The sequence below is a fragment of the Melopsittacus undulatus genome, chromosome 2 (genome assembly GCF_012275295.1).
Source record: "Melopsittacus undulatus isolate bMelUnd1 chromosome 2, bMelUnd1.mat.Z, whole genome shotgun sequence".
NCBI classification, from domain to species: domain Eukaryota; kingdom Metazoa; phylum Chordata; class Aves; order Psittaciformes; family Psittaculidae; genus Melopsittacus; species Melopsittacus undulatus.
Genome location: NC_047528.1, coordinates 15,561,932 through 15,589,804, shown reverse-complemented (window position 1 = coordinate 15,589,804; position 27,873 = coordinate 15,561,932). Strand labels below are relative to the sequence as shown.

At 40.2% G+C, this 27,873-nt stretch overlaps 1 protein-coding gene across 3 annotated transcripts in view; it reads right to left on the bottom strand.

The window, feature by feature from the left end:
- Positions 1-256: 256 nt before the first annotated feature.
- ELMOD1 (ELMO domain containing 1) overlaps positions 257-27,873 on the bottom strand; it is a 40,644-nt gene continuing 13,027 nt past the window's right edge. For 2 of the 3 annotated variants that reach the window (XM_034060171.1, XM_034060172.1), the window contains 11 exons: positions 24,846-24,940; positions 15,929-16,074; positions 15,750-15,778; positions 14,460-14,557; positions 12,216-12,345; positions 9,243-9,376; positions 8,013-8,081; positions 7,621-7,644; positions 5,468-5,518; positions 3,845-3,978; positions 257-2,135 (listed from right to left, as the gene is read on the bottom strand). In XM_034060171.1, coding sequence (XP_033916062.1) covers positions 1,963-2,135; positions 3,845-3,978; positions 5,468-5,518; positions 7,621-7,644; positions 8,013-8,081; positions 9,243-9,376; positions 12,216-12,345; positions 14,460-14,557; positions 15,750-15,778; positions 15,929-16,074; positions 24,846-24,862 — 1,005 coding nt within the window. In that variant the 5' untranslated portion in view covers positions 24,863-24,940 and the 3' untranslated portion in view covers positions 257-1,962. The remainder of the gene's footprint in view (positions 2,136-3,844; positions 3,979-5,467; positions 5,519-7,620; positions 7,645-8,012; positions 8,082-9,242; positions 9,377-12,215; positions 12,346-14,459; positions 14,558-15,749; positions 15,779-15,928; positions 16,075-24,845; positions 24,941-27,873) is intronic. The other variant, XM_034060173.1, reaches the window with a different exon arrangement.

The window sequence follows — 27,873 nt, the reverse complement described above, 5'->3', positions numbered from 1 at the left end:
AGGGACCTTAATGCCTCCCTTCCTACCAACTCCATGAGCTCCAGTGCAGAGAATTAAAAATAAACCAGCATAGCCTAACAAATTGCAGAAGGTGCTGAAGTCAGAGTGGGGCAGGCTAAGAAAGTGAGAGTCTAAGATTTGAAACAATGAAAAACTGTTGCTAGAAACTGACTTTAGAAGTTTCAAGAGTGATGCAAAGTCATCCTTGATTCTCCTGGTTATCGATAACCAGTTTCCAAAATCAATGACAGTTAAGTTCAACACGCAGTTTTTATTTCTTGTATTTCATGCAAAATATGCAATAGTTAAAACTTCCAGTTCCATATTTCCAAATTAGTCAGAAAACATTAATTATCACAACACCTCGAGAATTTTGCTCATTAACTCCATAACAAGTGCAAGTTTTCAGCCCTACAGAGAAGCCCTAATGCCCATCTTACATTTTAACAAACAAATGAGAGGGCTTGAATGAAAGGAGCTTCCCAAGAACTTTAACTACGCCCCATTGATTTACTTTTCACTTATGAAGTAGTGGCTGAAGCCACAACTAGAAATAGTATAAAGAACCTGATCTGAGGAAGTTCAGATCCCTCTTCGGACCAGGGAAATACCACAAAGCTGTTATAACCCCTTTTACCTCATCCGTTAAAGTAAGCCAGCTTTCACCTGTATTAGTGCATATCTCAAAAACAAAACCCACAATGCTTCAGTTTAGAATGACATATAATTTATTAATATAATCCACAAGTAGTTGGACACTACCCAATCTCCATATGCAAGTGATTTACACAAACATATAATACTAAAATTGATTGCTTAGAAGGTAAAAAATACCATGGGTATGAAATGCCATGGTAGATGCTGTTCAATATACTACACAATCTTCATGTCAGACACTTTTACTCATTTTTTAGAAAAAAAGGCAGTTTGCCATTTTTAATTCTTTTCATAAGTAGTCTGGGAAACTCAAGTGGTTTTGCTCTAAACCTTCTGATCAATTATTTCTCCCAGTTCTTAGGAACTGAATTGACAACCAGTGCAACATTCTCAGTAGTCCAAAAAAAAAAAAACCCAAAAAACCAAACCAAAAAAATCCACACCAAAAAACAAAACAGATTTTTGCTCCTCCGAATTCACCAAGCAAAAGGTGATCAAATCATGTTGCCTTCCAACATGCAACACAAAATACTAACCCCTGTATGTTCAAAGGAATGTGCAGGAATTTAGCCCATGCTTCACCATGGTGGTGTTGGTGACAATTGCCTGATGACAGAATTTTTGGACCCTGCCAGTATCCAGTGGTTGTGAGTGTGTTTGCAGTTCACTGTGGATGCATTAGCATTACCAGACCATTTGGTATTCATGCAGCTGTGGAGTCTGATTGCAATTCTGCATAAACTCGTCTCACTGAAACTTGTGTCTCATAAGCCTCATTAATTCTGCATTAAGCATATAATGGCTGCAAGGAGAAAATTGGACTTTAATGTGTTTGCCTGCATCAATTAAGTTACACACACTATCTTCTAGATGAGGTCCAAACAAATATTTTGCTTGAAATGCCAGTAGTTACCTTAAAACATACCAAGAAGTTAAAAAGCTTTCACAATACAAGATCCAGCTACTTATTCCACATATACAAAAACACAGCTAGAGAAATACAATTCAATTGTCAATGCTGAATTATGAGGAAAGTCTAAAAAAATAGAAAACCTCTGATATCCAGACATCAGTTCAGGATGTAACACTGCATAATGCGGCAATATGAGCACCCATTTAAAATGAGAAATCCCCAATGAGAGAAGCAGAAGGGGATCTAGTACGTGTGACCAAAAAAAAAATAGATGAATATTGCACCAAAAACATGCATACGTTTGCCATGGTCATTCAGTATGCTAGTGATGGTCTAAGCAGTGATCTAACACAAGAGTGAGACACTGTTTCCAAATGAAATTGAATGAGTAACTACATATTGATTAAACTTTCTGATGCAGCAAAGTGAGGGCACAGAGCCATTTCTGGGTTCTGGAGCTGTTTCAAGATTTGCTTGTGAAATTTCTCTCTGACACGATTGAACTCCATTATATCCAGCGGATCCTCTTCAATCCAGAATTTGTGGAATTCATGCATTAAGTAGCCTAAAAAATAATAAAAAAGGAGAGTATGGAAAGATCACAAAATTATGAAGAGCAAATCCTGGTCACTGAGGTCTGACACATCACAACAGTACGCAGGAACAAGACTAAACCCGTTTTGGACAAACCCCAAATGTGATGAGTATCACACATTGGCAGAACTTCTCACAACAAACACAAGAAGTCACTAGCTGTCTTGACATACAGATACATGAACTAAAATATTAAACTAATGAGTATAAAAGCAGGGAAAGATGATGCTGATGATGCTCCTGTAAGTTCTGCCTCAAAGACTTTTCCTCACAGGTACACTGCTTACCCTTCACTAAAATAAAGAACATACTCATAGGTAATATAACTGTTACCATCATGTCTTTCTGTATTAACACTTCCTCCTCATGCATAATTACCCGGTGTGTGCATGATCTTGCTGGAAAAGTTGTTTAACATTTATGCCTATGATCCAGGAAAGATGAGTGATAAGGTGATATACAGAACCACTTTGGTAAGACATTCCTGTCACAAGAAGAAACTTGATTCCATAGCAGGTTTAATATAGAGGCTCCGATTAAGGCCTTTCCCTCTCAGTTCTGTACCATCCTTGGACTCAAAGAGTTTCACTGACAGGAAAAACATTATATTCAGCACTAGGACTTCAGTGAACTGAATCCAATCTCAACCCCAGCTTCCACAGCAGATGAACCACTGGAGATGTATAAACTTAATTCCCAACACAGTGAAATGTGCAAGTAAGTTTTCTGTATTCCAGAAAGTGAGGGCTTTTGTTGTAAAAAAAGGTTTAATTGCTTGTATCCATTTATTTCTATTATGTGACAATTACAACACACATACTTATAACTTCAATTTCAAGGTATATTTGCGTAGTCACATTTTTTGTCCATCATTAATTTGCAAAAGGAATGTTACTTTCAGGAGATGTCACTTTCAAAGAAAAGCTCAGTAAAACTCCTCCAAAAAACTCTACAAACAAACAACTAAATAGCATCCTTGTTCTGAAAAGCCTATACTACTTAATGGAACTCATGCCCAGGACACTAATATTTGCCATTTATCCAGTTAAGCAATAAGAAATTATTATAGCCACAAACCAAAACATTTGTTACCTAAATAGCTGAACTCAAAAAAATCCCAAAATGAATAAAGAGAACTGAACCGTTGCAATTGCTATAAATGTGGCAAACAGTGCATCTTGACTTCTTATCAGATTCTTACCTATACATTCAAAAATATTAGAAGCGTTGCTCCCACTGTGCTGAAGGAGGGATGCTCTAATATGGGAAAAGGCTGGAACAACTTTGCTGAAGGGGGAAGGGTGACACTTGAATGTAGATACAAGTATTTTAAGACAACTGTATTTATGGCAAAGTGAACTCCAGAAGCTCTTTAAAGTACCCTTAGTTTCTTGCTATTTAAAAGCACTCTAAGATTACAGGAAGATCACTCATTCAGGTACTTGGCATGGTATTTTTGAGTTATTTGGTGGGGTTGTTTTGGTTTTCTTTTTTACCCCTTAGTTTGGTAGTGGCATCAATCACAACCCAGGACTTAATTCAGTCATCCTAAAGAGCAGAGAACAAGACCAGCATGACAGTCCCTGTGCTGTGTCAGGAGATTTTGATAGCATGGGTAGTACAAAAGTGTTACCAGAAGTACAGTTTATGTATTTCCCACACCCCTCCCCAGACACTTACAGAACGTCTGCTGAAAGTGCGTTAGTGTTGGTGCTTCTGGAGCAACGTTGTAGAAGTGGGTCTTCAGAGCTCCACTCACAAGCAGGTTGTATGCAAGGTCTGTTATGTTAATGCCCACAATAGCAAAAGAATAGCTGTAAGATAAAGAAGCAGCAACATTTGTTGAACGTTTGTCTTATTTCATTACTCTGTAAGAAACACTGATGACTGAAACTGCAGATTTTGTGTGCTACTGAGGTGTATCAATTTTCTCCTTTGTGAGCTTTCAGTGTGAGGGGGTTGGAAAACACCACATATTTATCCTGTCTGCTTTGTACACTCTAATGGCAGCGTTTCCCTTGTGAAACATATGGTCACAGCAAAAAAACAGGAGTTTCTTCACTGTGCCAGCATTTTCAGTGGAGCAGCACCAATTCATTCCTATGGAATAAGAACAAGCCCAGACATTCCTGTGCTCACCTCTGACACAGGGCAAGCACTCCACACAGTGGCTATGTCTGCAGGGTGACCCATCATTTGCTATTTTAACCCATCTGCCCCACTGGAATTCATGACCCACAGTTAGGAACATCAGGTTTCAACAATCAGTCGTACAAAGACATTCATATGGCTAGAGAGCCTGTAAAAAAGATTCAGCTGAGTCATCTCCAATGTCTTCCTAAGAGAGAACTGGAAACACAGGACAGAAAACAGGCAGAAACCTAAATCAGAGCATGCTGGAAACAGAAATAACAAAATCAGACTCATGAAGCTAACTTCTGTCCTGCTAAAAGATATCACCAAGGAAAGTACTTTTAAACAAAACACAACTCAGAAACTGGAAGTTATTTCTTGATTTGTAAGCCTGTTGCATAAAGAACTTGACGTTCCTGGCAGCGACTATTTCCCAAGAAAACATATGATGTCCCACACCAACATTTAGTGACAAAAGCAAACTTATTTTGTTATTAAATGATTCCTCTCCTCCTCTAAACACAGCTGTCTTCTGCAGACTGCCCTGGGTACCTCTTCAGTTATCTCTGTCAAGCAAACCAAATATGTTCCTTTTCTTTAACCTTTGATACATTTCAGAAGGAAAAAATAATAAAAGTCCAGAAGTTAACTGCAGCATAGGGTCCAATGGCAAGTTTCATAGAGAAATTAAATATGGGCATTAAAATGTTGTATTACAGATTTTCAGATACACTCAGAAGCAACAACCAGTTCCATACTTATGAATAACGCAGCTGTACTAAACCTACTGCTTAAGAAGAAAGAAACCTAACTAATATATCTTCCCTAGTATGCTTTCCTGAAAGCAGATCAGAACCTGGCTCTGACAGTAAGAGATGAGACTTGATCACATTACATGTTAAGAAGAATTAAACAGGTATTCATCACTGCACTATTCATAGCATACAGAGAAAGCTTCTCCTTTTTGGTTATTTTTCCTAATCATTACTTTAAACTGCTTTTCCTGTAATCTTTGATCAAGCTCAATGTGTGGTTAAGACAATACATGTCAGTATGTACACTGAAATTTCCTTTAAAATGTAACCAGGAAACACCTTTTCCCCCTCAAATAGACAGCAGCATTGTTAACTGTCGGCCTTGTGGCAACTTTAAAAGGATTTTTATACTTACCCAATTGCTTTATCAAACTTTTTCTTCTCCCATTCGGCTTTGCTCAGTTGGCTAAGGTGGGGAGGAGAAAAACCATTATAATCCATCAATTGCCACACATCACTAACTGATAAATATTCTTTCGATTTCTTTGTTATCATAACATAGACTGAACATGGTATTCTACCTCCATTTAACTCTGCTTCTGACTGAATGGACTGGTATGAAAAGACTTAAACGGAGTAACTGGCTTTATAGCACTGCTGATAAACTTGTTTAATCTTTACCAAGTATGCATCTATGGCAATGCTCTCAGTCAAGGTCATTTTCTACAGTGGCCACAAAGACAATCCATTTAGATTAAGTCTGAGCTATACAGAAGTTGAAAAAATTACATTTCTTTTAATTCAAAGATTGTTTCAGCCTTTTGTGTTTTCAAAGATACACATGGCACTCATCACTGGAGGCATGATTCACCTGAAACAGCAAACATGAAAAATGCTCCTCTGACAGAAAGTATTTGTGTCCAGCCAAATCAGAAGCCACTCAAGAATCAAAAATAAGGATTAGTATTTCTTATTATTTGACACAATAATGCAGAGCTTTTCAAGGACATAGAAGGTCCCTCCTGTAAAACTGGTTAGAAAACAGACTGATTTTAGACTAAATTTCTCCTGTTCAACAACATTTTCATTTATAGAGCTGTGTGATACAACCAGTCGGCCAATATCCCGCTAACCAGGTTTTAATCTACTCTCATGGAGCAAGTTTAGCAGAAATCATTGCCTGCATTTATCACCAGCTAAAAGCAGGCATGGAACCAACCTTAGACATGCCTGGGGGAGTTTTGCCTTGGTAAAGCAGATCAGATTTTGCAAGCTTTAGAGGTGAAATTACAGACACCGATGTGTTCTTGGACTATACTTGAGCTACAATTAGTATATATTACACTAAAAACAATACCCTGACCTTCATGTAAATACAGTATCTTAGAATTCTTGTTATTAAGTACCTAGGTTCATACCCATTCTGACTTGAGTATTACCAGGCGGCACAAGTGAAAACAAAACTTCACCTCCTAAATGGCTTAGCATACAAGAATACATCTGTCTTCACTCATTTCTCTAAAATCTTAACTGTGTTTGTAGGCTGTGCCATAACATCAGTTAAAAAACCCCAAGCAAGCATTGAATAATAAAGGTGGCACATATAGGATGTGGATGAGCAATACATTTCAACACACACAAAAATTACAAGGATCATGATCTCATTAGAAACTAGCATGGCTGCTAAGCAACCACACCAGGAAGAACACCACAGGCACCACGAGCAGTATCTATCTTCTACTGAATTCCCTTTCAAGGGCTAGAAATTGCACATGCTCACACAGCACTCTAAGACAGTCCTTGGTAATCAAACATGTAAATGAAGAACACTTGTGTGTTCCAAATGCTTTTTGTCACAGAATTAGCATTGAGAACTCAACCACAAAATACTGAGGAGATTAAAAGCTTCACAGGATTCAGATGTGGGCCTTCTATAGGGAAATCTAATATTACTAGCAGAAGAAAAATGTCTTTTAAGGCAAATGATTGCTATGCAACTGGCTAAGAGGCATCTCCACCCCCATTAATTAGGGAATAAATCTCCTATTCCCAATTATTCTCAACACAAAATGCACTTGAAGGTACCCGATTTCTCAACAGTCAGGAGAACAAGCTGGTCAGATTAGGCCCACCGTTTGTCAGGGTAGACAGCGTATGTGACTATAAACAAAGGAGCTCTTCAGTTGTCCTAACAAATCCTTGACCTAGACTACTTTTGATTACCAAGTCAGTCACAGCTGTTGTGACACCACAGGGGCACTGCTTAGACTTTTTTTCCTACATGCAAAAGTCTTCACATTTGTTCCTTAAGCCTGGTACTAAATAAGTCTAAACCACAATGCTTTAGCTACATCAAGCAAGGTCAATTTCATTCTTTATATACAAGTATTTTCTATATATAAGCTCAGATGTTGCACCATCAGCTATGTTTGAGTTAACTTTAGAGAAAGGAATATGGAACTCTCCATGTTGCAACAAAGACTTTCAGTTTATAACACGCCAAACTTGCTGTACGGTTTGATCTTTATTTGCACGTAGGGTCTCATAAAAAGAAAAGAAAAAAAATACCTTAGTTCCTTCTTAGTGACTTCCCTTCATTATGAAAAGATAAAAGAATTAAAAGAAAGGTAAATAAAAATACAAAATCACTTGAAATTAGAAATATAAATGAAAACATTTAACACTAAGTTTAACTATTTCTAAAGATTCAGTATACAAGTTTGCCTCTTGGACTTGATCAGTTATCATGGATGGATCATGATCATGAACTAGATGATCTTAAGGTCCTTTCCAACCCTAACTATTCTATGATTCTATGATCAATCCAGTACTTGAAAACAGACAGCATGTGGCAAGACCCAAGCATATGCCCAACAAGAACCACCTCCCCCTTCCTGCCCCAAACTCCAGCCAGGAAAGTGCTCTTTCAAGTTATTTTTTTTACTGGCTTCAGACATTACCTGTATTTAGGATGAAGAGAATCAGAGAGAACTTGCTGAGCTATCTCAGTGTCCCATTCAGCAAAGTACCTGCAGATATATATGTTTAGGGTGAATTGTTAAAGAAATGCAATGAAAAAAGCATCTTAACTTACATTGAGCTGTCCATGGTAGGACACTGCATGTGTTGTGCAGTGTGAGTAGCATTTAATGTGTTAAATACATTAAGCTACTACTTAGACCCCAAAATGAAAGTGCAACCCCATGAGCGCCTAGTGAATGTGCATTACCAGAGTCCCCTTTCTATCCATTCTACAAAAAAAGAAAATCAGTTGCTTATTACTAGAGCATGCTGGCTGTTGAGCTCAAGAGAAAGCAGTTCAAGCTTCTGGATGTGGCAGATTCATTAGGCAAGATAAGAGTCATCACAGGAGACTAAGAACTGAAATACATGGCACTGATTCATCTCAGCTGGAAGTTCAAAGCCAGAGTCAAGAGTCCAGCTCCTCCACTGAGCTTTGCTAAACAATGATGTACAGACAGTGGATGATTTATGTCCTTCAATCTGTAAAAGCAGAAAATATTTCTTTTTCCCCTCATAGGGGGAGGTTATTTTCCTAAATGTTTCAAAGTTATGTAACAACCTGTAGTAGATAAAAGGGCTGGAGGAAATAACAGTCATTGATTGATCCCCAAATTACCAGCCACACATGGTACCAACACCTGGTGTGCATGAGGCAGAAGGGAAAAGTGATGTAAACTCACTGCTGAATTTTGAGTATTGACAGAAACAGAAGCAGCACTCTAACTACAGAAGTCTGCCATCAAGATCACATTTCAAGTGTTTTGGCCAAGAATTCAGCATGAAATTCCCAAACAAGAAACCTGAGCAGTAACATAACCCTCCCACCTATTCACTTGCAGGGCATTTTGTTTAATGAGATCTAGATATTGGTGAAAATATACTTTACAGTTTCTTTCTTGTGGGAATAGAATGATAAATTACTGTGTCACAGAGAAACTAAGATTAAAAAAAGTGATGTTACTGAGTTGAATTAGGAATACCAAAATAAATGAGACCCCTTCAAGAAGAGAAACCCTCCAAAAACTGGGCTAGCAAATAAATTCTTTCAGTTTTTCATACCAAGTCCCCAACACTTTCATATGGTATTCCCCCAGACTTACTAAAAACCTGCAAATAATGCTGCATTTCATGACTTCAGACACACATTGACAGAGGAACATACTTACGCCAAGTTATATAAGCCCAGGAGACCCATCCCTCTAAAGTCTGTTTTAGGATCATCACCTTGGAAACCAATTTCACACCACTGCTTCGAAATCCGAGCTTTCAATGGTGAATTGGGCTTCAAGCATTTCCACAACTAGGAAAATTACAGGTAAAATGTAATGAAACTTCCACACATTTGTAAGGCTTCATTTTAAACCAAGCTATGTTCTGATGTAACATTACTATCCCAGCAATCCAGGCATCAACTCAAATTAAATTCCTGGAGGCAAGGAAAGTGGGGAGAAATCCCAAACCACTATTAAACACTGCAGACATTTCAGCCCTACAGGGCCCTTCTGACCTTGGCAGCTGTTGTAATGTCTCTCAGAAGAGCTTGTTTTGTTCACACCTTATGCATCAAACTAGTGTCTGCCTCCATAAGCACAAAGACAGGAATGGGCTGCAACTTGGTTGTAAATCACTGTCAGAGCCGTAGGCAATCAGCCCTCAGGTCCCTGAGGCCCTGTGGTAATCTTTTCTCCAGCATCTTTTGCAAGTCTCTGGAAGGGTTATAAATCAAGAGTGCTGACTTGGCTACCACAGTGCTGAAACGCAAATCAGAGAACATAAAATAAAAATCCATACAAGAATATCATGTGCCACCTCCATACTTAACTAAGGGGTGAATCATTCATTGATCTTGCATAAAAAGGAAAAAAACAGAGTGATTTAATAAGCCAGATCCTCATCTGGAATAAATCCACTTAGCTGCACTGGTCCAACAACTTTAGTGCCTAAATATTATGCTGCTAGGGACCTACAAGCAGCCTAAATTGACACATCTGATAAATACGTAACTTTCTGCACATCTCATGTGCCATATCACAAACTCTCCCTTTCCAAAATGCATTAAGAAATCAGGTGTTCTCCATAAACTATGAGTAGGTAACAACGGCCTCAAGACCTACAGGACTGCATAAAGCATCATTGTTTAAACCATATTTGCTATCTTTCTCGCTCATCCATTGACAATAAATACAGTATTATTCATTAGTTCAATCACATTAACTAAATCTTTCTCTCATTCAAGTGCACTCCTGGTAACATGAATAAGCGATAGACATTAGGAACTTGAATTACCCATTGCAGAGATCACTTAGCAGAACACCTAGAAGGAATGAAAAGCAACTGGCCTATTCTTCCCCAGCATGGGTTGGAAACAGAATTAAACCCTTGGATATATTTCCATTTGACATGAGAATTTGCAAAAGCAAAACTCCTGCTGTAAAAAAGCACTCACACGCAGGTTACACTGAAGGCAGAGAGCAAAACTGATACTTTCTTCAAAATTATGAATATTACAGCATAAACTGCACTACTTAATCTCCCCTCAGATGAATACTCAGTTTCCATTCTGCTTTCATTCTCATGCCGTTATGCTGTTAAAGCACCTCTGTAACTACACATCACCACTGACATGAATCTCAGGAACATCCAAGAACCAGGACCTTGCCCTCACAGGACAAGGGTGGCTTGTTCCCTTGTGCTTCTCACCTGTGATCCTGCCCTCAGACCCAAATTCTTGCTCTCTGGGCAGTGTAGATGATCAGTTTATTTGGGGATGCTTTCCTGGAGTCAACAGCCCTCGTTAAACCTGCAGACAGGTACCTGGTATTTTCAGGTATCAACACTACAGGCTGGCGCCCGGATCTCTCACCCTCAGGACACAGGCTTCCTCACTAAGTAAATCTGTGTGTCCTTTTAGTTAAAAGCCCACTCTACCCTCAGAATTTTGTATGTTTGGCTGTACAAGGGCAGGACTTGAACAGGAAGATTCCATCTGACCCATCCTACCTGGTAGCTACAGCACTCCTTCAGGGGCAGCTCTGGATTTTCACTCTTAGTCGGTGAGACTCCCACCTCCCAGCAAGGAGCCAACTTTAAAGACAGCTTTCCAGAGACCTACAGGAACTCTCTGACAATTTGATAGAAATAGTTACTTACATCTGTAAGTGTTTATATACAAGATGCCTACTGGGATTTCTGGAAGTGACTGGAAGCTCAAGTAATAAGGTAACATCTCTAGAAGCTCCCACTGTAATTTGTGTGAAGCACTATGCTGCAAACCAGAGTGTGGGCAACAGCTTCATCATAATGCCACCAAATAGGTGATATGTTTTACAAGCCCTCTGAAAATTCTGTAAAAAGGCATTTTCCTGCAGGTCACTGTTTTATGTTTCTTGCCATTTCTCTTGAACTAGCTATGATGAGAAACAGGATCAGAAGAAATAATGGGACTTGCTACTAGACCTCTACCCTCTTTATTCCTTCCTCAATTCTTTTCTAATACAAGAGCTCTCTAACTCTCCCTCTGCTTATGGCTTCAAGACTGTCTTCCTGAAAAAATACTTTTATCATCTGTTCCAGTGCAAGGCTTTCCTGAAGCCATGAAGTAAAACCCAACTGGCATGGTTGTCATCACTCTGCATGCATTATCTGAAGAATGGTTTCATTTTGTTTTCATTTGAAAATAGACTTGATTAATATAAGTGGGTAAGTCATCATCTCTCGCCCTTCTACCCTACACAATGAAAGCTAGAGGGTTGCCATTGTGATACACAATATCTTCAAAAATGCAAGAAATTGAAGAAAAAAATATTGCAGTTAAAAGAGAAAAACACCCTTCTCACATTGAAGAGTACTGAAGTAGGACAGCAGCCTACTTTTACAGGGTTCATAGTGCAGAGGTGTTATCTGCAGTAAGAGCTGGATATCCAGTGCCTAGATATAGTCCAGCCAAAGAACAGGCATTCATCAAGCTGCTTGCTTGGCAGGGGTTACACTTACACCCAGAGCAGATTAATATGCTATATAACCTTAAAACAGGTACAAGATGGAGAAGGCAACAATGCCTCTTGATGTTTCACAGAGAGGCTGTTTGGAGCTGACACACATAAAAAGGGATGCCCTTTAAGTAACTCTCAAGCACCTACCTTCAGAAGCATTTCCTCATGTTGCGGATTCTCTGAGTCATATGGCTCTCTGCGAAGCTTTTCAACCTCTGCAATCAGATTTCTGTACCCCACAATCTGCAGCAGGCATGCTTGAAGAGATACTCCCAACCTCAGCAGAGGGGGAAAGAAGTAACATAATTCAGCTCAATCATATGAGCAGCACTACTAGGTACTTACTTGTTTAATTCATTAATGTACATGAGTAATATTACATCTATTAATTGATAGCTCGAGACTTTAATTATAATGGGAGAATTTCAGAGATCAATATTATATTAAACAAGGTTGTGAAATGCTTAGTGCCTTCCTTAGATGATAAAATTGGGTTTTTTTTCTCAACATGCTTCACTTTTTACACCCTACAGTTGTACAGAAAGGCTGCGTTTTAAAGAAAGCTGAAAAGCCTGACAAGACTGCATGTGAAATGTTTTAGTGCATCACTAAACCACAGCTGCAATGTTTTTAACTACTCTATAAACTTGGAGTAGTTTAGAACAGAATGTGACAGGTGGTGGCAGAGCAATTTTATCTTAAAAGAAAAAAAAATTGTATTTTTTAAGTTCCAGGTTGCACAACATATAGAAAGTAAGCCACATTTGTAGTTCATCTAAAGCCAGTCAAATGCTCTATGCAATGTTATTCATGGCAGGGGGAAGTGGGTGGAATTAGTTTCCCCACTCTCCTTTTCATTAATGAATGCTTTCCTCCTTGCCAAACAGAGGAGGCAGGTGAGCTGCTGATGCCCCACACCTCCTCCCTACCATCCCTGTGCTGGCAGTGGCAGCTCTCAGAGCACAGGAGCAGCCTGCCTGGGCTTGCGCTCAGCTCCAGGTGCTCCACCAGATAGAGTCCAAAAACTGGGAGTATTTCAAGGACTGCCTCCACAGTTAGTGTAGACTGTATATGTCACTTGGTTATTCAACCTACTTCATTCCACCACTAAATATACACACTTATCTGCAAGATATTGATAAAGGGAAATTACTGTGGGTCTCCTCTCCAGGTCACAGCAGCCCACAGCCTTCAAGAACAGCTCAGTGCAAACACCCCTAGAATGCTAGTTCAGTTCTGCAAATATGCTACATTAACAAAAAAAAAACCCAACACTGCATGTAGATTTGCAGAAACACATACAGTATGACACATGTCCCTGTCTTTACCACAGGAGATTTCAAGTCACTGCTATGCAAGAGAAGGCCAGAGCTTCTGAACAAGACAGTTTGGATGCAGGTTTTCGTCTGTTCAAGAGTGGGCAAGTCGATGAATTTTCCTTAATCCTGACTGAAGAAATACTGACCTGCTTTTGCTGAAATTTCTCCAGAGAACTTTTGTGTAAAACAAATGGCTCACAAGCAAAACTGCAGTGCAGATGCTTAAAGTTTAGCAGAACTACGATTAATTTAATATAAAGAACAATTTAGTGGCAAGGTGTGTTCCTGTGTATGTGGCACCACCTTGCACACCCCAGGCCCCCATTCCCCACTGCAGATGCTGCTGACCACTTAAAGAAAAGCAGCAGCCAGTTCATGGGTACTCATTTTGGATTATGTATATCAATTTCAAGTTTAGAAAGAAGAGCGAACCTCAGACTTATCACCTGAATAATGTAATACTCTACCATGAATTCCTGGCCTGCACCATCTTGTGCCATATGCTAAGGCCTGAGAAATAATGCATCACAAAAGTGGTTACTCTTGCAATATACACTTGTAATTTTAATGGTTTGTAGTCAATCTCTTCAATTTCATATCAGCTATGTTGTATCGTTAAAACTGCAGCTTGGATAATTAAAGGAAGTTTTAAAATTTAAAAGAGTATACTATTTATATCAGTTACAACAGAATGACTTCTTCCCTTCTCAAAAGGCCACATACAGCCTTGCCAAGAAGCATCACTGGCACTCCCAGGACTACCTGCCTTGGTGGTATTTTATCCCTGTGGAAGTGGTCCCCATAAATCAATGCATCAACAATATACTAAGACAGCATGATTCAGGAAGCAGATAGAGACTCAGGACTTGCCTGTTACAGTCACCATAAAATATCATTCATTTTTTCCATCAGCTTTTTGGCAACAAAGCTTAAGATGGAGTTTCATGCTGAGAGATGAAATTCATCTTCAAATTGTGTGCCACAACAGCTACAGAGAACTAGTTCTCCATGGACCTAGACACTGAAGAAATCAGTAATTCCCATTTGTTTTGTAAGGAAACCAGAAACTTACTGTGGATTTATATCTGGATTAATCCTTTTCAGCTCCATGATGTCATCTATTGTTTTTTCAATAGCATCAGGGTGAACACTTACTGAAGTTTGCAGCCTCTAAAAAGGTTTTAAACACATGTTAATTCTTATGGAAGCTATTAACCAATAGAAGTTAACAATGGTAAACTTGATACCCAAAAGCTTCTAGATTAAAAGCCCAGAAGACTCAACATAAATACACACACCTTTCCACTCTATTCAACCTTACTAACTAGTTTCAGGCATTAGCCCTATAAGAACTCAAGTTACTTCCCATGCCCTTGTAGTCAATTGCATTTCTGTGGTGGCTGCTAGTGAAGGTTATTTGCACTGAGGCCTTTGATCAAGAAGCAAAGATCATCTCCCTGACTGCACTGGAACTGCTAGCCTTCCTTTGACAGCTCTCCCAACACACTGCAGTAGGACAGCAAAACATTCTTCCTTTTTCTTGCATGTCACTGCACTTTGTAGAGATGTCCCTGGAAGTTCAGTATTCAAAAACCAACATTAAAAAAATAAAAGGTTGAACCTTCTGGTGCTTTGTCTCAAAACTACACAATTGCCTAGATGGAAGCTTTTAAATAATATTCTGCCTTTCTGTCTGTGCTACAAGTATATTTGGAAGCATTATGCTGAACTATGAGCTATGCAACACTGGTTTTGCTAATGCTGAGGTAAGCTTTTCAGCATCACTGCTTCTCATGCCAATGAGAAATGAGCAGCTGAATGATGCTATTTAACATATACACAAATGCTTTGTGAGAATTTAGGATAGCATACCCAGTGCTACACTGAAAGGATGAAGCAAAAGAGGCTCTTCTCCATTAACATATTTAAAATGAAAGCAAAGACAGTTGTCTCAGTTATCTAGGAGCTCCTACCCTCAGCCTCTTTTATCCCTGCTTTTGACACCAAAAACCCTGAGGTGTAAAGTGTGAAAGTGTCTGACTGCAGTTTACAAAAAATCTAAGACAGGATGAGGAATCAAGCTAAGAAACCTCAAAATACATCACATCATCTCCACCACAGCTTGCTGCCCCCTTGATTTATCAGTGCCATGGTGTGCCTGTCCCTGGAGTACAGGACACTCTCCTTGAGTTTGCAAGATCACCTGCTGTTGTGGACACAAGACCCTCTTCAGTAGAAGATGGTTTTAATGAAAATCATATCAAGCCTTAAAGTGTTTTTTGGGGTGAGCAAACAGCAGACTGAACAAACCAAATGCACAGGACACAACAGAGAAAGGTCAATGACGAGATCTTTCACTCACCTTACTCTTTGAACCTTTCAGTGATGCCTCTGTAGGAGAACAATATTTGAAAGCATCATGTCAGACAAGCTAAGTTTATATTTGATTCATTGAACAATTATTTATTTATAAGAACAAGTCATACTATTTTTAGCAGAGGCAGAAAGGTACAAAGGCATGCAGAAGTATTTTGCAGTTACCTATTTTCATAGTTCTGGCAGCTCCAGGTTTGGTATTGTAGCAAATCCTTTGCAATTCACATTGACCAGTTAGTTTCCTGACCACAAATTTCAGGCAGCGCCACAAGCACTTGCAGTAGAAGTACAGACATACCTGGACAAACATCCTGGCAAAAGAAGAAGCCTTGATAAGAGTTTTGAGCAGAGTTTGCTTCAACAAGGTCACCACTCAAGCAGAAGGTACTTTCTCAGCCCAAATTCCCATTGCCTAAGAACATTTTTAAAGCACAAGCAGCATTCACACTGCAAACAGTTATCCTGATAAGTGTTAAAAATGGTTTTTACCCTTGGCATGCACAAAATGCCAGAACTGGAAGCACAGAATAAGTCAGCACCAGAGTGCTCAAAAATGTATTTCTGGAAACTCTCTGTCCCCTTAAAATAAAAGGCCAGTTCCTATTAGTTCCTGGTTCCTACTAATGCTTTGAAGAAACAGGACTACATGAGAAAGAAGCACAGCTCACCCTGTTATGGCTGCTGAGGATCCAAGCAGCCACTGCATCCTGGCTTAGCTTTGGCTCTGCATGCAGCTGCTTCAAGCTGAGTGGTTATCCTGATGAACAGGAATCAACACTCAGGTGCACAAGAGTGATGATTAAGGAAACCAAAGCTCCCCCCACCTCCAGGAGAGGTGTTTAAGAGCCTGTCCTGAGGACTGCCAGCTCTCCCCAAGATCGGCTGTTATACAGTACTGATGCTGCACAATTTCTCGAAGTGCAGAACTGACAGTAAGCCAAGAAAGCCCTTATTTAGATACTGCATCCAGTTTTGAGCCTCAGCAATACAAGACAGGCTTTGACAAACCGGATAGATTTCAGTAGAAGCTCCTGAGGTGGTAGGATTGGAGCACAGACCCTGGGAGGAGAGGCTGGGAGAGCTGAGCTTGTTCAGCCTGCAGCAGAGATAACTTTAGGCAGACCTATCAGCAGCCCCTAGTGCCTGTGGGAAGATCATGGAGGAGAGAAACCAAGGCTCTTCACAGTGGTGCAGGGCAGCAAGATAAGGAACCACAGTCATAAACTGAAACATAAGAGGCTCAGCCTAAATATAAGGAGAAGCTTTTTCCACATAAGGACAGTCAGGCTGTGGCACAGCTGTGCAGAGAGGCTGGGCAGTCTCCTTCCTCAGAGTTTAACCCCCGACTGAAAGAAGTTTTGGAAGGCAGAGGCAGGGACTGTGAGAATGAAGACCTCAGGCACACTGTAGGAGATGATCTGGTTTGAGACCATCTTAAGAACCTGAACGTCCACAAGTCCATGGGAACTGATGAAATCCATCTGCGGGTCCTGAAGGAGCTGGCGAATGAAGTTGCTAAGCCACTGGCCATCATATTTGAAAAATCATGGCAGTCAGGTGAAGTTCCTGATGACTGGAAAAAGGGAAATATAACCCCCATTTTCAAGAAGACGAAAATGGATCACCCGGGGAATTACAGACCAGTCAGTCTCACCTCTGTGCCTGGCAAAATCTGGGAGCAGATTCTCCTGGAAGGCATGCTAAGGCACATGAAAAAGAGCAAGGTGCTGGGTGACAGCCAGCATGGCTTCTCTAGGGGAAAATCCTGCCTGACCAATTTGGTGGCCTTCTATGATGGGGCTACAAAAGTGATGGACAGGGGTGGAGCAGTTGACGTCATCTACCTGGACTTGTGCAAAGTGTTAGACACTGTCCTACATGACATCCTTGTCTCTAAATTGGAGTGTCATCTATTTGATAGGTGTCCACTCGGTGGATAAAGAACTGGCTGGATGACTGCACACAAGGAGTTGTGATCAACGGTTCAATGTCCAGCTGGAGACCAGTAATGAGTGGTGCCCCTCAGGGATCGGTGTTCGGACAGGTCTTGTGCAACATCTTTGTCGCTGACATGGACAGTGGGATTGAGTGTGCCCTCAGCAAGTTTGCCGATGACACCAAGCTGTGTGGTTCAGTTGATACACTGGATGGAAGGAATGCCATCCAGAGGGACATTGACATACTTGTGAGGTGGGCTGATGCCAACCTTACGAGGTTTGACCATGATGAGTACAAGGTCCAACACCTGGTTTGGGCCACAGCTATAGGTTGGGCAGAGAAGAGATTCAGAGCAGCCCTGTGGAGGACTTGGGAGTGTTGATTGATGAGAAACCAAACATGACCTGGCTTCAGTGCGCACTTGCACCCAGAAAGCCAACCGTATTCTGGGCTGCATCAAAAGGAGTGTGACCAGCAGGGTGAAGAAGGTGATCCTGCCTCTCTACTCTGCTCCTGTGAGACCTCACTTGGAGTATTGTGTGCAGTTCTGGTGTTCTCAACATAAAAAGGACATGGAACTGTTGCAACAAGTCCAGAGGAGGGCCCCGAGGATGATCAGGGGACTGGAGCACCTCCCGTATGAAGACAGGCTGAGAAAGTTGGGGCTGTTCAGCCTGGAGAAGAGAAGGCTGCGTGGAGACCTCATAGCAGCCTTCCAGTATCTTAAGGGGGCCTATAGGGATGCTGGGGAGGGACTCTTCATTAGGAACTGTAGTGATAGGACAAGGGGTAACGGGTTGAAACTTAAACAGCAGAGGTTTAGACTGGATATAAGGAAGAAATTCTTCACTCCTAGGGTGGTGAGGCACTGGAATGGGTTGTCCAGGGAAGGTGTGAATGCTCCATCCCTGGCAGTGTTCAAGGGCAGGTTGGACAGAACCTTGGGTGACATGGTTTAGTGTGAGGTGTTCCTCCCCATGGTAGGGGGATTGGAACTAGATAATCTTAAGGTCCTTTTCAACCCTAACTGTTCTGTTTCTATGATTATAAGTTCCAAGCATCCCAGTCTGACCTCAGAACTGACCCGCTGTGAGCAGAAGGTTGGACCACAGACCTGCTGATGTCCCTCCTAGACTGAACTGTCGTGTGATCCTACAAAAGCCTCAAAGAGGCTGTGTACATGAGAAATGCTCTATTTTAAAGTTTGTTAGCATTGCAGCTGCTACCAAAGCCCACATACTGCTACCACAATTACATAACACACCCCAAAAGCAGATTTCATGGGCTATAACTTATTTAGACACAGTTTTGCTTCCTCATTTCAACAGCTATGAAGGCCCACATCGTGCTATGTTATCTAACATGTCAACCCCTATGGGGTGTACTAGGACTTGGGGTGTGTGTGTGGGATCTATCCAGGGTCATTGGATTCAGAAGAACATTTCAGGAAGGCAAGCTGTAAAGACCTGACAACTGGAACATCACCATCTGGACAACTAGGCAACTAGCTCTAGGTGGCTCTGCCATAGCAGGGGGAGTGGAATAGACGGCCCCCAGAGCTCCTTTCCAACATCAAACTCTCTGTGATTATCATTTATGATTATATTATGGGAAAACATCAATACAGCTTTGATATGCTAGCTTGCCATTAAATGGTCAAAAATAATTGGGTCTCTAAGCCTGTGTATATGCATATTCATCATCAGCCCATTATTTTTTCCACATGCTGTTGATGTTTTCAAAGGACAGTTATTTGTTAGGAGACTCTGTATTATTCTTTTCAGTGGAGTGCAGTGGTTATTCTGAAACACTGAATTCCAGATGGCTTTAATAAAGACTCCATCACTTCCTAAAAACATCTTGAAGGGCATGGTGTAGAAGCACATTCAGGGAAGGGAAGTTAACTCTTGTTTATGTCCACATAGGAGTTTAATCTGCTTTATGTTCACTTTAGCTTAATTGCCTTTGAAGGGGGATTAAGCTAAGAGACCTAAAGCCATTTTGTGTTTAAATAGAGCACCCACACAACTATTCAACATACTTTAAAAGCATCCACTTTATCTTCACACTTTAAGTTACCTCACTTAACACTCCCAAATGCCTGCATGAAGGGAACCCCCTTGTCTTTATGTATCAGAAACCCTCTATTTTAGATACAAAGTGAAACATAAAGAATGAAGGATCACTCCTACACTGGAATCAAGTTTTAGACAAGCAAAAAAGTTTCAGCTCCTGACACCGAAATATTTGGTCTGTCCCTGTCCCTGCAAGATGTGCCAGAACACACTCCTAAGAGGAGTTTGCATGTGCTTCACAGCAGGTTATGACCTTCAGTATTAAGAACAAGACCAGTTATCAGGAGGCAAGTCTGTCATACGCCAAGCAGCCATTCTTAGTTAGGTTTCCAACAGTCAAAAGGGTAAGTCAGTCTCATATAAGGTCAACTAATGCCTTCAAACTGAAACCTTTAACAGTGGCTTGAAAAAAAACCCACAGGCTAACATTTGGCATTTTGGTTTTCCAACAGACATTTGCTATCGACCTTCACAGATTTGACCATCCCTGAATAATCCAAACACAACCTACAGCCATTCCCCAGCCTCCTCAGATAGCCCAGTTCTGTAGTCAGGCTGAAGGTCCAGAGAAATGAATACAAGAGATTAATGCCAAACTCCCCCAAAAGGTAGAGTGTGGCAAAACAAAGTTCTGGGTTTTCACCATAGATCTGTAATAGAAATAAGAGTTGCTTCCTTTTGGCCTGCTTTGTTTTCAAAGGTTAGGCTTCTATTAGTGCAACTGTCTAGGTAGAGAGCTCTTTTAGACAAAAGAAGGGAGGAAAGACTCATGTCATGTTAGCAGCCCATATAAGAAGATTTCCTTTTAATGAGGAAGCACACAAAGTTCATGACTACAGGGCTAAAACATCACAACCCATTTGATTACTCAGAGCTTTGTTTCTTACTGTATTATGTAATGTGTATAAGTTTTAGAGTGTGTGGGGACGCATTAGGTGCATTTAAATTATATGTTGCTGCCTTCAGGCTCAATGACAGATTCTCAGATCAAAGGAAAAAAAACTCTAAATGGGACAGAGCTGTAACCACATGGTTGCAATCACCTTCCCACTAAAGTTTTGATTCAGCTGTGGTTTACACAAAGATTAACTAATAAAAATGCATCTACTAAAAGCATGTCACTAAAGCACTCAAACACTACATCTGTGATTCACTAAAATATGCTAATAAAGCAACAAACACTAGTTTTCTACTAGGTAGCTTATAGAAGAAAGTTAGCCTTTGTTGATACCTCAATTTTCTACTACTCATCCATCTCAAGCTTACAACAGTGGAAATCTTCAATTTGTAACATGAACAGCAGGAAAAATAACACAAGCTGGTTTTCAAAGAGTTGTTCTTTATAAAGTGGAATTCTTGCTTGCAGAAGTCCTGTAATAAAAGCACACTAGTGATTATAAAACTTGGCTTACATGCTAGGAGCTATGCACTTCAGTTCATGTAAGCAAAGTGGAGACACTAGCAGCTATAAAACAAAACACAGTGTACCACAAACATGAACCCACGTGGAAGTGAATCATGAGCCACATGTCTGACTACTGTACAGTGGCAGTAACTTCTGGTTTGTTTTAGACTCTAATTCCAAGCCTCCTCTCCACTTAATCTCTTCTATGTCTTTATTTGTTCTGCTTGACTTTGCTGTTTTTCTTAGGATAGGAGAGTGTGCTTCATCAGCAGTTTGCATGGTCATATACAGCAATACTTCAGATCCTGAGGTGAGCTTTAAGAACAGTATTATAGAAACTGAAGTGTTCCCGAAACTTGCACTCTGTTCTTCCCCATCCCAATATGAGCTCTTCCTCCTCTATTTCTTGCAGAGCTGCACAGCCCTACAGATTTGTATTTATACATGCAAAGTGCATTAAACGAGTTCATACAAACATTTATTCAGGTACAACAAAGTTTTGAAAAAACTGCATAATAAGATGCTGATGTGCACATCACTGTTTGCCAATCAACAGGCAGTTCCCTTGCCAAGGATGCTAGATGAGTGGACACACCTGCAGTCATCCTCCCACAAGAAGTCAGGATTACTCATTCCCAGTTGTTGATGTCAAACACTTGGGCATCAGTGCTACCCATTCGCTCCTGAGCAATATCAATACAACTCAGTGTACTTCTCCCAATTTGGCCCACAGAAAGGGTCACTGTGCTCCAAGATCAGAACTACAGAAAACTGTACTTCTTACTTGGGTTCCAAGAAAAAAAAATTAATATCATACCGACATAGATGTTCTGAAAGGAGTAAGTATGGACTTGTGGAACACTACCCAGTGCTTAGAGCTACCACCACAGCTACAGAAATGTGAAGTTCTCTTCTGTGTAACTAGCAAACATCAGTTAGGGGCTGGTATATGCATTTATTTCACCTCTCCTTCCATGATCCTCTATGTTTAAGCCTTTTATATCTTCTCTGCTGTATGTCACTATTTCTGAGCTCTGATTTTCTACTAAGAATGGCTTTAACAGGAAAAAAATAGAAACAACAATATTAGGCAGTCAGTACCTCGCAAGGTCTATCAGGAATGCTGCAAAACCAAACAAGCAACCTATCTCTATCAACAATAATGGGGCTCAGCAGAGGTTCTGAAGAGCTTTCTTCCACAAGGGAGGGGGTCAACTACTGTGCAACATTTTGAAACTAATAAATTAGAAGGTGCTTAATCCCTTCCCCAGTAATTTCAGAACCATAGTATTTTCAGAGCTAGCAACAAAAGTAACAAGTATTTTGGGGAAAATGAAAACTAGATACCCAATGCTAGTGACTGCATTTAAAACTGAGGGGAAGAGAATAAGCAAGTAAAACAAAAAAAACAACTGTAAACCCTCCAAAATCACTAGTTTAAAAATTAAATGAAAGTCACTGAGTCTCCTTATACATCATTTACTTTCCTGTGTGTGTCCTGTTTTAGGTCCTATGGATAGGAAAGATTCTTACACAACTATTTTTCCTGAAGGACATACTGAGCTCAGAGAAGAAAGCATTACACATCAGTATTTCCTTCCTGAAAATTCTAATTATGGCTTAAGAAGTCAAGGACACAGAAGATATGGATGACAAGCTGTCCAAATAGGTGAATAAGCAAGTGACACTACTGTGTTAAGGGCTAATTAGACTACCTCTGTTTATTTGTGCAACTTAGGGCATGAATAGAAGGTCAATCAAGAAGTAACGTACTGATGAGTTTTTCTGCTAGACAAACCTGTTACCAGCTCCTTTAAAACACAAGAGATTCTTTTTCATTCTGTGCCTTTGCAAGCTTGACAACTGAAATCCACCTTATTTCTCCATTTAGACATGAAAGCAAGTCACTGTGGCAACTAAGGAAGACATAAGAGTAGTTTTTAACAGCATCTTTCCACACTTCTCCACTTTTGGTTTTTTGCTAAATGATCTTCATTTTATCTGACGATTTTATCTGACTTCAGTAAGGCAGAAATTACACTTCAAATATCATAGTGCTCATGCACTGATTTGCAGTAGATTAAGAGAAGGTGTCAAGTTTTTAGGATTTATTGAAAAAAACCCCAAAGTATCTGCTACAGTTGGTTCTCCAAGTTGTTCTTATTTCAGATGTTTCAGATAAGTTACAGTAAAAGTGGAAGTATCACTGACAGAGTGTTTTGATTGTCTATGGCTTAATGATGGTAACGATAGGGTTTGGCATTTATGGGTAAGTCAGGAGGAAGGCCAATAAGGCAGAAATGGTGGGAGTCTGTTACAGATAAAGAGACGGATGAAATACTTCATAAGCATGTGGGAGAAGTCTCCCAGTCACTAGTCCTTGTTCTTATGAGCAGTCTATAGAGAGAAAGAAAGGTAAAAGTTATAGAGGCAGGGCTGCCAAGATGGAAATTGTTAGTAGGCTCTAAGAAGGAAGACTCCAACATGGAATGTTATAAAACTGTAAAGGGGAAAAGCACCACAGTGATGTTAGCCAGGCTAGTGGTGAACCATTCAGTCACTGGACCAGTACTAGTGGAGTTTATGGAAGATTTATGACTATCCAGTCCCAAGATCTGAGCCTCAGAGCTGCAGGTGTCAATCCTTTCCCTCCTGACTGGGGCCTATCAGGGTGGTGAGCACACTAACACTTACCCTAGTGGCTCATTAAATCTTAGCTGTCTTTTGTGGGTGTGGGCAAATAAATATTTGTTGTATGCTTTTAACCTGTGTATAACCTATTTACAGAGTCTTTTTGCAGCTTGCTCAAGATACCTGAGAAAAGTGACCCAAACACCCCACAGAAATGCTTAAGCCACAGCTGGCTTGGCAGTAAGGTCGAGATGATCAAACTAGAGGTGATAATGCTGATTTACTATAAACAGCCTAAAAAGAGAGGATAATATAGTGATAGATGCTTTATACAGAAGCCTATGTTTCAGCTCTCTTGAAAAACTTTTTCCCATCCAGACAGAAAATTATTTCTTTGGTTTATACACAAATATGTTCATTATCTCTGTTAGTTTCTAGGAGTGCTCAACTCTCTCTGCTGACTGCACAACAAAGAAACAATGCGCTTTCTGCACCTACAGCTGGTGCCTGCAAGTCTCCCACAGTACCTTGGTTTATAGAGAAAAAACTGCAAGTCATCTAGGAGTAAGCAATGGATGTCCCCCTCCAAATTGAGTATGATTTGCTTCAAAAACATTTGCACATTTTTGCCAGCCATCTCGCCTTCTCTGCTTTCACAAATAACACTCCGAAAATACAGACAGTAGACTGCATTTTTGAATGGGGAGAACTGGAAAGAAAACCCAACCTTTTTCAAGAACTGTTGCAGGTTACGGTTTCTCCTATTTTCCCCTGACATATCAGGCACTACTGATTTGATACATCACTGCTTCAGTCCCACAAGGCAGCTCCCACATTATTTGCTTCTATAAAAACTGGAAATTTTTAATTAAAATAGCTTTAATTAAATAGTGAAATCTAGGTCAACAGAAAGCAATCTAGTATAAACTAGTTTACACCTTCTGTGTTACTGGTAACAGCTAAAACTGTTAACTCACTGCAGCATAGGAGTAATTAGAATAATTTAACACTTGAAAAAATGCAGAACAGTTACCTCAGGAAGTGTTTCATGGTGACGGTTTGGGTTGTGCTGTTGGAGCCGTAACCTATTGATCGCTGATGAACTCTGCTTTGCAGGCGATATCAATGCTGTAAAAATAGGATTGAGATGTATTCACTAAGAGAAAAACAAAGTGATGTGTTAGTTTGCTAAACTGCTCTTGAAACAAACATCTATACATGGGACGGATGTTAAGAAATCTCATGTCAATAAGAACAGAGTGTTCACACTGTTCATCCTGAGCACATACTTCAACCAGACTATACTACCCATGTCTTTTTTTTCAGACAAGCAAAAAGTTTGAGTAGGAGTACAGAAATAAGTGAGAATGCTTGAAGAAAAATCTACAGTTTCAAACACTTCTTGTGTTCTTCAAAAACCTGCCTGGTTCCCAGCACCCTCCAAGTGGCAGTTTCAAGAGATGTTCATTTCACTCTGCTGCTAAAAGCCCTCTGTTATCAGAATTTACAACACCATTTGGTCTAAAAGTAGCATGTAAGCAAAGAGCTACTGAGTCCTGATTTAACTCACTATAGGAGATGTCAGGTAATCAATTTTTCTGATAACCTACTTTATTAAGTGAGGTCTTACAACAGACACTGTTAATCAGGTTGTCCATCTGTTCTGAGATCTGGGATCCTACAGTCAATTTTCATTGTGATTAACATTTAGTTCCAGTAGAGGAGGAGGAACAGGAATAATTCAGGAAAAAACATCATAAATATAGCCCTGCTCATGTACTACAGACACCAGTCACCACCTCTTTACTTCAGATTTCTAAAAGGGGGCATTCACATCCAAGTGGCATTTGAATAAGAGATGCAGACTTCTCAGATTGCTGTACTTCATATCCTGTAAAAGGCAATAAAACATCTTTATTTGCTGCCATAAAACAGGCTACTGCTACACATCTTCTACCGGGACAGCTTAATCCAAGACTTGAAGAGAACAAGACCACGCTTTCAAAGTGAACAAAAGGCCTGAAAGCTTTTCAGCTGTGCAGCCTGAAAGCTACATAGTTAAGAAATAATGTAAGAGACCAGTTTTTACTAGCACTACATGCAGCACACTCAACAGTACCTAAGGGCCTTAAAAAAAAAAAATCTGGCCTCTTTTGTCACAAGTTTATAAAAAACTCAAATCTATTTTCCTTTTGTGGGACTTACCAGCACTGATGGGATAAAAACCATTTTACCCTACCTTCTTCTTAAAGTCTTTCCCTTTTGTAACTTGCGAGTTTTATGTTATGCTGTTGCCTGCTGTCAGGAACAGAACAAGCATTTAAGTTCAGAAAAATGCAGCTATCTTGTTGGATTACATCACATATAGCTTGCTAAAAATACATAATCCCTGAACTGTGAAAGCTTCATTCATTTATATTGTTTTTGACTGGCTGAATCATGTTGCTGTCTCCTGCATACAGCTGTAATTGCTGCTGGCTGCAGTGACACCTGCTTGCAAGGGCATAGAGATGCTAACATCAAACCCTGGTTCATTAATAAACACAGTAGGCAGGCTCCTAGCACTTCCTGCTACAGCTTTTGATAGGTCTTTGACGACAGCAAGCACAGGAAGCACAGGAGATAGGCAAAAACTGGAGGGGATGTAACCCGCTCCCCTTCTCCAGTCTAATAATTTGCTGTTTAAAAGATACAGTTTGTGAAAGATTCTTACAGCTGAGTCTCAGCTTTTTAGCATCAATTTGAACAAAGCTTCACCACAGTATTTGACCCGCAAGGGCAGTGGTGTAAGGAACACACCAGAAGTGCCATGAGCTGTCAAATCAACCCCTCTAAAAATGTGTGCTGGCCTCAGCCTCTGAGGTCAGCTCCTTCTCAGTTCTGATCAAGGCCCTTTCTGAAAGTGATACTGCTTCTTTACTACTGCTTTAAAGGGAAGAGAAGTTCCACTTGCCTGAACTCCAGAATTGGCTCATTCAAGTGTGGCATGGTAAGTGCTTTGAAATACTCCCCCTTCAAGAACAGGTACCGGCTAGAGCCAATTATAAATATGTTTTGAATGCTCATTAAAAATTAGGCTGTTTCAAAAAACTATTTTTAAGATGTCAACATTGCTGTTCATAAAACTCCTGCTTTCTTTCCAGAAAGCTAAACTCAAAGGTAGGTTGCTGGCTTTGGTTGCAAAGAAAAAGCATAACTGACATAAAAAGCATGACAAATGATTAAAAGTGCCAATTTTGGATCTCTTTAAAACCCACCCTTGAAATTACAGGAATAATTCTCCTTGCTCTCCTTATTTTAATTAAAAGAGGGCAGGAGTGGAAGTCACTATAAAAACTTTAGCAGCAGAAGTCCTGAAGAGGCAGAAGTCAACATCAAAGCCACCCAGCTTAGAGAATAGCTCAATCTGCAGGCTTCAACAGCTCATGCCCTACAGCACAGGTACAGCCAATAACGAGGTCCATAGAAAGACTGAGGTCTCAAAAGCAGTTTCCTCCACTCAAGCACAAAGCAATCAAATTCCACCTGACTCTACCAAGAAGGTTTCAAGACCCAGAGGCAAGACTTCCAGCACGAACGAAAGCACAGACTACACTGCTGTCTTGGTTCATAAAGTAAAGAAACTTTGCTTTAATGTCTGACAGGCTTTGTAAATGCTGTCCTCTGCTATGTACAGGGATAGAAATGAAGGCCATGCTCTGCAATTCTTGCAACAATTCACTTCTGTGGATTCACAGACACGTGGCAGTAAGATATTGACATCCAAGTTAGGCTAGGAGGCCAAATCAGAAGGTGAGAATCTACAGTCATCTTCAAGCAAATAGGACTGGAGGTCAGCATTCCCCATTTCCACACATCTCCATAAGTGATCCTCTGGGGGAGCTTGGTAAAGATTCTCTGTGATGAAAAGTGTTTAAGGTCTTTAAAAAGATTGTTACCACAATTCACAGCTAAGTTCAACTATTCATAAACCTGTAGAGCCATGAGACCTGATTTCTGCTAACCTTTTTTCCTCTCAGAAAGTAAGAGATTTCTTGTAAGTGAGGAGAGAAAAAACAAAA